At 33.3% G+C, this 13,782-nt stretch overlaps 1 protein-coding gene across 1 annotated transcript; it reads left to right on the forward strand.

The window, feature by feature from the left end:
* LOC110735223 (beta-glucuronosyltransferase GlcAT14A-like) lies at window positions 1-4,763 on the forward strand. The gene is made up of 4 exons (XM_021915406.1): window positions 1-1,035; window positions 1,384-1,459; window positions 1,551-1,666; window positions 3,698-4,763. Exons 1-4 carry the CDS (start codon window positions 399-401, stop codon window positions 4,210-4,212), a joined length of 1,344 nt encoding a protein of 447 aa, XP_021771098.1. The 5' UTR covers window positions 1-398; the 3' UTR covers window positions 4,213-4,763.
* Window positions 4,764-13,782: the final 9,019 nt, after the last annotated feature.

Consider the following 13,782-nt stretch of genomic DNA (forward strand, 5'->3'; position numbering starts at 1 on the left):
ATAATGTGAGGCTCGTTGAACTGTTGAAGTCACGATCTGAATGGATGACCCAAACAAAACCTGTAAAAAAAGGAAACTTCAATGACCAAAGTAGAAATTTTTACTTCCATCTTTATTTTTCCACATTCCAACAAACAAAATCAAATTACCCAATTTCAAATCAAACAAACAAACAAAAACTAAATTAAAAAAAAAAAACAACAATTTCTTCGTAAATTGTAGCATCACCAAGCCAGACTCGGTGTGACTTTCTTCCCCAATTTCTTCAATTTTCATCCTCATTTTCAACGATCCCAAAAATCACCATTTTTATCTTCTTCAAAGATCTCTGCAAATTTACCCAGATCATAATTTATCAGTTTTAGCTCAAATTTCTTGAAACCCATCATTGTTTGTTAATGGTGGGGGTCGGAGAAATGAAGAAGTTAAGAAACTACTACTTAAATCTCAGACACCCACATCACCAAACCTCCATTATTACAACAATGGAGGGTCGAAGAAGATGGATCTTTCCACTTGCAATCGGTTCAATTATTACCCTTTTTCTCCTCTTTCTAACAACCCTAACAACATCTCCTACTTCCCCTCTTTTCTCTTTGTCATTTTACAGGTATTCGTACTCACCTTCTTCATCTGTTTTTGTCGAATCCAAGCTTCACCCTGTTTCTATTTCGCCATTGTCAACCCATACACCGCGGTTCGCTTACCTCGTTTCGGGTTCTGCCGGTGATGGGAAGTCCTTACAGAGGACTCTTCTTGCACTCTATCACCCTCATAATCAGTATGTTGTTCACTTGGATTTGGAGGCTTCATCTGATGAGAGGCTTGATTTGAGGAATTTTGTTAAGGATCATCCAATTTTTAAGCAATTCAACAATGTTAGGATGATTACTAAGGCCAATTTGGTTACTTATCGCGGTCCGACTATGGTGGCGAATACCCTTCATGCTGCTGCTATTTTGTTGAGGGAAGGTGGTCATTGGGATTGGTTTATTAATCTTAGTGCCTCTGATTATCCTCTGGTTACTCAGGATGGTAAGTTCGGGTTCTTCGTTGGTAGTTTTTGAGCATAATTTATAACAAATGTTGCTGTATTTGACTATAATATTAGTTTTTTTTTAGATGTTGTTGATTGATAAATATGGTAAATTTCGTTAATTTATGGTTAAGTTAGAGTTTGGTTGAATTTGGGTATTGTTTTGATGGACTGTTGTTAATGGGATAATTATCTGTGCTTGATTGCTTAAAATGGTGGGTTTTTAATTTGGTTTTACTGGTTTTATGTATTGGTTTACTGATAAATTAGGGGCTGTTGATGGTTAGCTGAGAATTATGTTCAGCAGGCACTTATATTAATTGTTTTGTTTGGTTTGCTGTGACCAGATCTGTTGCACACATTTTCGCATTTGCCTCGTGACCTGAATTTCATTGATCATACAAGCAACATTGGCTGGAAAGAGTAAGTAACCAAAAAAAAAAGGGATCTTTTGTTGTGCATTCATGTGTTTGTACAGGAATTGGAGTATTAAGTTATTGCTTAAATTATCTAGGTTTCAAAGAGCAAAACCAATCATTATAGATCCAGGGTTCTATCAGACGAAAAAAGCTGATGTTTTTTGGGTGACTCAACGGAGAAGTGTGCCAACAGCTTTCAAACTCTTCACAGGTTTGTACTGCTTAATGTAGGCTGATTTCATCTCTATTTTGTAATGTCTATCAATATCCGACAAGTTATAAATTCCTGACCCTAACTAATTCTGCTGAAAGTCGTTGATTAGTCTTTTTGGTGAGTCTTTACTCTTGAACAATCATCCTGTGTCTTCTAGAGGTCTATGTTTTCATGTCCTGGATGCTTCTTATATGGAGTAGTTAAAAATGCATATGTTTTCTGTGGACTTCTTTTGAATCAATGCGAAACATGAAACCAATTTCATCCCATATTTGTAATTGCAACCTGTAAAGTGTAACTTCCAACCTTTTTTTTAGTCATACAGCTTTTCTGTCCTTTGTCAAGAGTAAGTAAGGCTCTTGTTGATTGACTGTCAGTTGTTACTTATATAAGTGACTTATTCTCAAAGGGAAAAGAATTGGCAATTTGTAAGAATTGTAACGGATGACACAGGACAGCAGCATTGTTAAGGTATACAAAACATAGGAAGATGCTTTTGGAGTTTTGGGTTTGGATTGGCTCATTCTTACATTGTTGACTTTGATTAGGAGAACTTTGGAAAAAGAAAATCAGAACCAACCAAAATGAAAGTAAACGTTTGGTGTGCAGAAGAGGGAGGGAGTGAGGTTCCAGGAGATGTGTTATTGAAAAAGGAAGATACTTTGGAAACTGTTGGTCTTGTCTGTTAGAATGTGTACATATGCTGAGAAAAGAACATAGGGGTTAAAATCATGTGTAAGTGACTTTATTGGCTGTTCAGCTGTTATTTGAACGTTGGGTTACAAATGTTATAAAGTAGTACTCATAAGTTATAATTTCTAATTATAACCTCTAAAGAGCTGTTATCTGCTATTAGTATTCCCTCTGATCCTTTGTCTTATTCCCATTTGAATCTTTTTGTGAGACATAAAGCCAAAGTGGGATGAACAAAAAGGACCAGAGGGAATATTAAAAAAACTCAACTTCTTATTTGTATTGTTTGTGAAGTCATACATGATACTAGCGGTTTTCTTGTGTATCAGTATGCATGGATTGTTGCAATAGGGCAGTAAAGCGTGCATTGCTGTAGGCTTATACTCTGAGTTTTATTTATCATAATTTCAGCATATTTTGCAAGTGTGTTTTGATCTACAATATCTTGATTTTACTCTTGACTGTGAATTAATGCTGGCAAATATTGTAATCAAACATAATATGGTGTAGTACTATTTTACTGATGCTGCTTCATAACACTTGTGAAACTTTGAGCATCTGGAAGTGAGTTTAGAAGTATTAGCTTATTATGACTGTGAAAATGTACTTAGTTTGGAACTGAGTATGATGCTTATCAAGTTTTCACTTTGTGAGTTGGCTGTGAGCAGTGGTGCTATCCTCTTTTAATAGATGGGTCGGCATTAAAGCAGTAATATGCTTCACATTATGCAGTGAAATGCCTTGTGTATTGTTAAAAGAACATTGTAGTATTGGCTTGACAGGTTCACATTATGCAGGGAAATGCCCTGCGTATTGTTAAAAGGACATTGTATTAATATGCTTCAGCTTCACATTATGCAGTGAAATGCCCTGCATATTGTTAAAAGGACATTTTAGTGTGATTATGTGTGTATTACTCTGAAATTTGTATTTCCTGGGAGCCACAGAACTGCCGAAGTACTTCATTGGTTTTGGTGCTTTCTTCTTTGTATAATTGGTAATTGTTCTTCTATTTTGATGGGTAATACATATCCTACATGTAATTTGCATTACCCATTTACGCCTTAATTTAGATTTTAGACTATGTGGTGTCCAGCCTGTCCACCCTTCTCCTTCATTACCTTAAAAAAAATAACTCCAAGGGGTTGGGGACAAAAAAGATATTATGGTTATGTCAGTTCTCCTGTGTTTTTAGAGTTTTATTTGATCATGTCTAAGGACAATTGTTCTTATTCAAAACTACAATATGTTACCGCAAATCTTTTTCCACCTCTCTTATTAATTTTTGTAAGGAGTGTAGATCTCCATTATGACAGTGGGTGTAATTGCATGTAGGTTCTGCTTGGATGGCTCTTTCTCGCCCTTTTGTTGACTACTGCATTTGGGGATGGGACAATCTACCTCGAACTGTTCTCATGTACTATGCAAATTTCATTTCCTCTCCAGAAGGCTATTTCCATACTGTCATCTGTAACGCACAGGAGTTTCGAAACACAACTGTTAATACTGATCTACATTTCATATCTTGGGACAATCCGCCCAAACAACATCCTCACTATCTCACTGCTGAGGACATGTCAAGAATGGTCCAAAGTAATGCTCCTTTTGCTAGAAAGTTCCATCGTAATGATCCTGTGCTTGACAAGGTTGACTCTGAGCTGCTCTCTCGAGGTCCAGGGATGATTGTCCCTGGTGGTTGGTGCATTGGGAACGCAGAAAATGGGTCTGACCCATGTTTATTGGCAGGAAATACAACGTTCCTCAGACCAACATCAGGTGCCAAAAGGGTAGAAACACTAATTAGTTCACTGATGTCAGCTGACAAATTCAGGCAAAATCAGTGCAAGTGATGAGCTCCATCTGACGGGACCAATTGTTGTATCAATTGTATCATTAATTTCAGAAGGAAGCACTGAAGCAGTCAGTAAATTTCACATACTGAGAAGATGATGGAGGATCGAAAATCATCGCTATGTTTCTACTGGAAATCAGAGGTATCATACTAGTCACGCTTCAACATGGTGTATACATAATTTCGCTTGTAATATGAGGGTGCTGCCCATTTTTTCACATTATATACTGAACTTGCAAAGTAGCTGTGTAGAATTAGAATGGCGCGGGTAGTTTGTTACGTGCTCACACTTAGAAGCTTTTGTGAAAAGGAATCCTCGCCTAAAGAGGATGAATAGGAAAAAGATCTAGAATTGCTTCAATGTTTGTATCTATGGATTTGCATTTTACCACTCCACTTGTTTATTGTGACTGGACTATGCATCCTGGGTATGAACCTTTGATGAGTCTCAGATCCAAAGTTATGCTGTAATTTTCTTTGTAATCGACTCTAATATATAATGTTTGTATCTATAGCTCTGGATTCTACTTCACTTTTTCTGAATGTCAACCATTCTGTGAATCTGAGGGATTACTTTATACTACGGTATCTAATAACAGCTCCTCTTGGTTTGCTATCTCATAGCGTATACAACGAGGAATTGAAGATAATAACAATAACAGAAGGAGGAAATATATTACCAAAAATTTTTTTTATCTGTCTTTTAAGAACATTATGAGACAAAGAGAATAACTTTCTTTCAAAATTTTAATCAATGTAAAAGCTAAAACAAAATGAAAACCCCTGTATAAAAGTTTAAGCTACAGATGTGGTTTGTTTTTTGTTTCTCGCAACGGGAGGCTCAACCGTTGAATGTGATATTGTCACTCACATTCTCACAGTACGCTGGAAATGTGATAGAAATGTGTTTGTCAGACATTAAGAATGCTGTATTTATGGTGTTTTGTCATGTGGAACCCTTCAGTTAGGAAATTGTTTATGCTATTAACTTGTCCATTTTCCACATTTTTTTTGGCTAGATTTGTCTTCTCTGTTCCATAATAAGGTAGCTTTGTTTATGAATGATTTGGGGAATATACACCATTAAATTGAACTTTGCTGTTTTATTATTTAAAAATGTACTGTATCGTTCAGCATGATCTTTACTGAATCATTTCTCTCTGGGGGCTGCACATTGGGTGGTGACTGGTGAGCGATATGGCACTCTCCCTAGTACAAGTATCTAGGAATTTGCTGTATGAAAATTGTAGGACATATATTGGCTGTGAAATGCTATGGTGTCCCTTTGTTCTCAGAGAATCATTAGCAGTCTTTAATATTATGTTGCGAGTAGCTGCATAAGGATTATTGGATTACAAAAAAAGGATGGTGGGAAGGATAACCATCAGAGTCTTTGGCTTTCGAGAGATTCTAGTTTACATTCTTACAACTACATATATAATCATAGATATACAAAAATTTCCTATGATAAGAACTCTGCTAGATTTTATGTACCGACTATTGAAGATAAACTGATGGCTTATGATAATACAAGCCATCAAATACAACATTTGCGAAACTGTTCATTATAACTCCATTCCTTGTTGTATAAGTTATGTGGGTACTCATGTGCTAAATTTGGTATTGTACAGACCTACAGGGTACAAGAAGGCCCGAACATTGATGCATACCCTTTTGCTCGAGAATTGAGTAGTTTCCAGTGACTGTCTTATTCAGGAAGTTCACACTTTGCAGAATCACAGGTACAAATCATGCATTTTGTGAACTTACAAGCTGTTAGCCACTTCAATTTATGTGATAGTTCTGTCTTGCTGTTTAGCTTGTGCCACTTACAATGATCGCTAAAGGCTAATTAGAACATGTTCTTGTGTAATTTCAAGTTATCTTAGCCTAGATAACAGTATTTCTTATGGTATAGTGTTTGAAAAAAATGCATCAGAGAATAATGTGTTGAATGCAGCTTTTATTACAAAATAATTTGTGAAGTTAATCCACTGATGCCTTGGCTTTAAACCTTGGAGTTGCAGTCAATTTATAGACTGGAAACTGTCCAATAAGAACAAAACATGAACATCAAATCACTTGTCAAATACATGGGATTTGATCTCCAACATGCTGTAAATCAGTGTAATGTAGATCTGTCATAACATAATCAGCCAAAATTCATAAGAAAACTCACAATGTTAGCAAAGACTAATCATTTAATGCAAAATTTTATTTATATTTATAATTTGAAATGATAAAAGTTATCATGAAAACAAAATCAAAATAAGACAAATAGAAAGCTAGGGTGATGTATTAATGCATGCTGAAATAATCAAACCTAGTCATAAAAGAAAGGTCTGAGAAAGAGACACAGGTCTCCGATCACATGAGAAATGGCACCAGCAGCAATGTTGCATACGTGCAAGATCAAAGAGCTAGCAGCGCGCAGCTGGTGCCATCTCTCCTGCAATAGAAGAACTCGCTCTTCTATATATGTACAACATGTACACCCTTCATAACCTCCCTAAAACTCTCGCTTCATTTTTTTATTTTAAATGCATATATAACGTATGCCTCTCTGGCTCTCCCGCCTCCACCCCAGCCCGATTCCTTGAATTTTTAGGCTTATCTGGTGGCGAACTTCTTAGCATGACCAGTTAAGTATATATAGAAATTCTTATTTGTGTATTACGAAGTATAAATTTTATGGATGGCCAACCAAGTTGGAAAAAGAAAAGTTCAACATTTAGTGTTCACACTTAGCTTGACTCTGTTTTTTTTTTATTTATTTATTTATTTATTTATTTATTTATTTATTTTTATTATTTTTTTTATCATTATGTTAATTAATGTGAAGACTTGGTACATAATTTATTTGGATTGTCTGAAAATGACATGAGTTGAGAATTATAATTCCAAATATATGCTGCTTAAGTGGTGTCCAACCACTTGTTACTAAAGCTACAGTACTAAAATCCTTAAATAGATGCAATTAATCAAATTTACCAAGTTTAACCAAATTTACTACTAATGATTTTGTTGTTGATTCATACAAGTAAAAAATTGTTAAGACAAACATGTGTTTGTCTGTTTGATCTATATTATTTTGTGAAAAGTTAGGAGGTCGATGTTTCATTTCATTTATAAAAGTGCATAATTGCCTCATATCTCTTATTGAAAATCACTCTCTACCCTAACAATTTGGCTTTCTCCTTATCAAAACTTATTCTATGTTTTCTTGCCACTCAATTGCCTCAATGTCCTATTGAATTTTCTATGACCAAAAATGACATAAGATAACGCTATTTTAATTTCACATACACTATATTGTTCTACTTCATATTAATTTTCTCTAACATCAGTTTTACCCAATTCAAACCTATAAAATTACTCACTGCTCAATTTGTGTTAGTTAACCCATCTATGGAAAATCTCAATTGATCAAAGGGAGTTTATTATAGTGACTATGCTTTTACAAGTTTTTTTAGGGCTCGTGATAGACTCACTCCTCACTAGCAAGGTGTTCCTTTACATATGCTATATACAGTAGCAATATTGACAATTTTTCTAAGGTTATTTTCATGTTTACTTCTTTTGTTTCATATTGATCGCAACAATTTGATTGACAAACTTACCAAAACACAAGTTTGACCATTTATATACTTATAACAATATTAATTGTAGAAGTTATGATTAATATGAACATTTGTATCAATATTCAACACTAATATAACACAATTTTACTTTTTATAATTATTTAATACAAGTCAAAAACTGTTCAATTTTATGTTACATAAGTTAATTTAATGAGAACAAGTTATCATGCTAATGATATCTATGTCGAAAAGTGGTGAACCTAGGATGTCTCTAGAAGAGTGACCCATCCACTTATTCCGTACGATTTTGAAACCCAAAAGTCAAAATCTTGCCTTTGACTTTGCACAATGTATTCCAACCCCTGCACCAGAGAGTAGAGACAGTCCCACCAAAACCACCATGAGCTTAGGATTTGAGGAATCTTGCCTAAAGTATGAATGCAATCTCCTTATTAGACTGAAAACAAAATTTTACAAAAAAAATAGGGGGAGGTATTAATGCATGCTAAAATAAAATCAGATATAAAAAAAAAAAAAAAAAGGGTTTGAGAAGGAATCACATGAGAGATGGCACCAGCTGCTCCGCAATGCTGCCTACGTGCAAGATCAAAGAATTAGCAGCGCGCAGCTGAAGACCTCTTTCTTCTATGCATATATAATGTATGCCTCTCTTGCGTTTAGTGACGAATCTTGACCGAAAATATAAGAGAGGCTGCGATTTGAATCTTTTGCCTCTCGGCTGGGCTGGTTTAGATCAATCCTAACCGAAAGTATTTCTTTAAACTAGTGACTATATTCCAATATTATATAAGTAAAATAAGGTTATTTAAATTTATTAACTAATTAATTACAATAATTTAAAGGGGCAAAACCCTAAATGGCCCCAGTGGAAGGTCCCCCTCTACTTGCTTTCACCCCAACCCGAATCTTGAGTGTTTTGGCTTATCTAGTGGTGAACTTTTTAACATAATTAGATGAACCCCGTGCAATTCACGATTTGTTTGTATTTTCTTAAAACAAATATGTTTTGTATGTATATGATAAAATTTGTTATTTATTTAGTGTATGATTTACTATTTTTGTTTTAAAATAGATTGTGAATTTCCTAATATCAAATATAATTTTTTTATACTCCGTATTTTGTATTTAATTAATTTAAACTTTAAAATCTCATTCGCTGATTTACTTATGTGACATTTAAATTATTTAATTCTAAAAAAATTGCAAATTTCTTATTTAATTGCTATAACTAAATTAAAATTTATAATCCTACCTGATACGTTTTGAAATTTTAATCCACTCTCTAAAAACTCGGAAAAAACTCCCTTTCGTATATAGAAACAGTAATTTTGATTTGTGTATGATAAAGTTTTTGTGGAGGGCCTTGTTCAACCAAGTTGGAAAAAGAAAAATTCAACATTCACATTTAGCTTGACTGTTCTTTTTCCCCCTTATGATTTGATTCATTATAGTATTACTGGAACTATATGAAGAATTGGTAGACATATTTTGTTTGGGTTGACCGAAAATGACTTGAGTTGAGAATAAAAATTCCAAATATATGTCGCTTAAGTGGTGTCCAACCACTTGGTACTAGAATCCTTAAATAGATGCAATTAATCAAATTATTTACAAAGTTTGACCAATTATACTCGTAATAATTTTGTTGTTGAATTAAACAAGTAAAAGTTATTTTTCACGGATATCATGTGCTTTGATCTACATTACCTTGTGTTAAATTAGGAGGAAGTTCAGTTTTGAAAAATTGGTCTTTCATCATTTACAAATGAGCTGAATTGTCCCTTGTTCCTCTAATTTACAATTGCGAAAATCATACTCTATCCGACTTTATGCTTTTCTCCCTATCAATACCTTTTTTTTTAGTGCAACTGAAATTGCTCGATATTCTGTTATTGGACGTTCTATTGATTCTTTTTCAAATCATAGATGGCTCAAGAGACCACTATTATTTTACTCTTACATACGCTACGTAGTTTAAGACTCTAAGTTGGCTCCATCATTTTTTCTACTACCTCCGTTACAGATTATGTGCAATGATTAGACATTTTTCCTCTTTGCTTTATGTCAAATCGTTGCACATAAACTGTAACGAAAGTAGTATTATGAAATATGTCGAAATTGATTTTAAAAAAGTGAGAATTTACATGTGGGCAAATCCAATTCAATGGGGGGAGTATATTACCGTGAATTTGGTTTACAAGGTGTTATAGCCTATAGGACCTTCTTCCTAAGGTTGAATACGTAACATTTTCCATACTTTTTTTTTATTTTATTATTATTTTTTTATTGATCATAAAGATAAGGAAAATTTGCAAATTGCAGCCATATAATTTTTTTTTTTGCAAATTACAGCCCAAAAGTTCGTATAAATTGTAAATTGCAGCCCAATTCAATTTTTCATTGGTTTACATGTTGAAAAATCATCGGTTAAGGTTTTAGGGGTCATATTATCCCTTCAGAACCTGAATTGAGCCCAGAATTAGCAAAAAAATAACGTAAGTGTCTCATATTTATAGTTTCCCACAAATCGATACATTTTTGTTACGCAAAACAAAATACTTGCATTATTTTTTTGCTCATTCCGAACTCAATTCGGATCCCTAAGGACTAAAATGGCCCCTAAATCCTTAATCGAAGATTTTTCAACTTGCAAACCGATGAAAAAGTTAAATCGGGCTGCAATTTATAATTTATATGAACTTTTGGGCTGCAATTTGCAATTTTTTTTTTTTAAAAATGGCTGCAATTTGCAAAATACGAATTTTAAATGGCTGCAATTTGCAAATTTTTCTAAAGATAAAAATAACAAACTTTTCTAAACATAAGTTTGATCATTCATATATGAAACTAAAATTCTAGTAAGTTAGGAATAATATGAAATTTACTTAAGTTAAGGGTCAGTTCTCTTTAATTTATTTTCAGTTCAGTTCAATTCAATTTTTAATTTCCTTCTCTCATAAAATATTCAGTTCAATTAAATTTAATTCAGTAGGAGTAATCAAAACATACCTCTGTAATACAGAAGTTAAATTATGAGACAAGAATACAAGATATCTATGTAGATAAGTGGGGAACCTAGGAGGTCTAGAAGAGTGACCCGTTTATTTATTCCGTACGATTTTGAAACCCAAAAGTCAAAATCTTGCCTTTGACTTTGCACAATGTATTTCAACCCCTGTACTAGAGACATAATCCCAACTCATAGCCACCAAGAGCTAAGAATATGAGGAATCTTGCCAAAATTATGAATGTAATCTCATTATTAAACTTAATTAGTCAATAGAATGTTGCAATAACAATGAAATTTCATTCCTAGGGAAATGAAAAGTTAATGTTAACTGTGAGAGTTTTATAAAGTGAAGCAGCTTCATGAGTTTTTTTTTGTCTATTTACATACAGTAATTCACATTTATGTCTATAAAGCTCTTTGTGGATTATTTGGTAGCTAAACATTAATAGTTTGTGGTAATATTAGTGACTATAAAAAATTGCCTTAAAAAAAAAGTTAAGTCACCGGGATTAAATGTATGTAAACTAGTTATTGGCTCGGGCGATGCCCCGGTTCATATAAATTTCTTACTTTAACCAAACTATACGTTGGCCTTGTTTGACACCGAGAGCTTAAATAGTGTGTGATTTATTTTTTATTATTATTTTATTTTATTATTATTATTTTTTTAAAAATGAGATCTTAAGTACGTAGTTGGTTATTTGTGTGAGCTAGTTAGTTTGACTATAAATTATTTTTTGTTATATAGAGAAAATGATAAATCAAATCTTAATTTTGATGTCAATGTATACTACTCAAATATTGCACCCAAAATGGAGTAATTATATTACAATGCAATTACTAAGGATTTCAATGGAAATTCAAATAGGGTGGTTACACATATGAAAAGCTTTTTATTCAAATTATATTATTGTGCAATTATTAAAAAGGAAATTTAAATAGAGTAGTGTTTATACATATGAAGAGTTTTTCAATTAAATAAACATTAATACATGGAGGTTAAACCAATGAAGAGTTTCCAAGAAGACTAAGCATTACTACACTTCGATTATGTGGCAAGCTTGGAATATGATGTGGCACAATAACACAAACAAAATGACACATGGCGATATAACACTCCTTACCTTAGAGTTTTAATAATAATATAGATTGTAAAGTAGTAAGAAAAAAATGGGTGGATGAGTATGAAATCTAACTCGAAAGAAAAAGTACATAATTGAAAAATTCTAAACAGAAGTAGAATAAAAATAAAAAGAAATGAGAGAAGTAAATTGGAATTTCAAATGGAAAATGGAGAAAAGAAAATTATTGTGTATTCGTTGTATTGTGTAGTGGAGGTAATTGTATTAGTGAGAATCAGCTCTTTATTTATTTTTAGACTAATGTAATGATATATGTAGCCTTTAGGGATATATATAAGAGCAACTCCAAGTCTCCAATAGTTGTAGCTAGGAACTTGTTTGCAATTTTAAATAAGTCCCTAGTTACTAGCATGACCATTGGAGCAAAAATATGTAATTAGTTTAGTCAAGCAAATTAGCTTGGCTAAAAAGAAAATGTTAAAAGTCAATTAGTAATTAAGATTAAAATAATAATTGATAATTTAAATATTTTTTTTTTCGTGCTCACGAGGGGCAAAGCCCCGAAAAGAAAACAAAAAATAAAACTACGGAGGAATAAAACGTGGCATAGCCACACCTACAACATCATCATGTAAAATTCTCCCTAAGGCTAGAGGGGGGACTTCAATCAACTCCGTAGGGTTGTTTTGATTGACTCCATGGTAGGTTGGGTTGGCTAGCCAATCTGCAGCTCTGTTAGTTTCTCTGTAAATGTGATGTACTTGAACCTGCCATTTATCAGCATCAAGCATCTTCTTGAACTTCGAAATTATATGCGTTGCTTCCCCAACATGCGTCTGATTACCCTGTAAGGCTAGCACCAAAGCTTGGCTGTGTAGCCGAACTTAATTAGCTTGGAAGCTTATGTGGCATGACAAGATAATTTAAATAGTAAGCTAATAGCTAGCCATTAGGGATCAAAACTAGCTACAAACATATTTAGCTTGGAAGCTTATGTGGTATGACAAGCTAATTTGACAATTAACTTGCCATTGGAGTTCATCAAATATATTTTTAAAATGGAATTAAGTTGGGAATTAATAACAATATTACACACGGTTCGATGTAATAAATGTTAAGTTATTCTTAATTACGTGTAGATCAATGTAATGAATATTATGTATTCTTAATTACTAATGATATATGTAGCATTTATTTTCTTGTATCATGTATCCACGATGGAGGCATTTATTTTTTTCTCATAGAGGAAAGTCAAAGGGGACAAAACGGACAGGTTGGAGGGTGGCTTTCAATCACGAGGTTATTGTACTACAAATTGAGGGCCGTCATATCATTAGAATATAATTAACATCTAGATGCTATATTATTGGTGCAAGGCATTAAAAACGTTGGGATATAATGGAAGATTTAGAAACTAACTTCTCAATTTCCCTACTCATTTAACAATAAAACATGGGAGAGTGAGGGATGACTCAAGTGGTTAGAGCTTCCCTCCCGGCTCCAGGAAATTATGGGATCGATTCTCACCCCGCCCTTGTGGTTCCCTAAACATCAAAAAAAAAAAAAACAATAAAACATGGGGATAGGGTTGTATATCCATCGTTATTTTAGTCTGAGCCATAACAATAATATAAATAGAAAAATAAAAGTTTGAACTCACGATCTACCGGCTCAAAACTTGATCAATAGGTTACCATTGGTACAAAATCAAGATTTGCCAGTAATGATAGTTAAAATAACTTGTTTGCTTATATGGATTATAATTCTTTAACCTACTGTGAATTCTGAACCCAACTTATTTAAATAAATTGTATAAATAAACCATGAAAAATGTATTAAGTGGAATTATCTATTAACTTTACCTCAAATAGAAC

The sequence above is a fragment of the Chenopodium quinoa genome, unplaced genomic scaffold (genome assembly GCF_001683475.1).
Source record: "Chenopodium quinoa cultivar QQ74 unplaced genomic scaffold, ASM168347v1, whole genome shotgun sequence".
In the NCBI taxonomy this organism is placed as follows: domain Eukaryota; kingdom Viridiplantae; phylum Streptophyta; class Magnoliopsida; order Caryophyllales; family Amaranthaceae; genus Chenopodium; species Chenopodium quinoa.

What these genes read in the sequence shown, in the direction of transcription:
- LOC110735223 (XM_021915406.1), top strand. Translation starts at nt 399, where the DNA reads ATGGTGGGGGTCGGAGAAATGAAGAAGTTAAGAAACTACTACTTAAAT. An exon ending in TCCTCTGGTTACTCAGGATG is followed by an intron (nt 1,036 to 1,383) that starts GTAAGTTCGGGT and finishes TGCTGTGACCAG; the next exon opens with ATCTGTTGCACACATTTTCG. An exon ending in AGCTTTCAAACTCTTCACAG is followed by an intron (nt 1,667 to 3,697) that starts GTTTGTACTGCT and finishes AATTGCATGTAG; the next exon opens with GTTCTGCTTGGATGGCTCTT.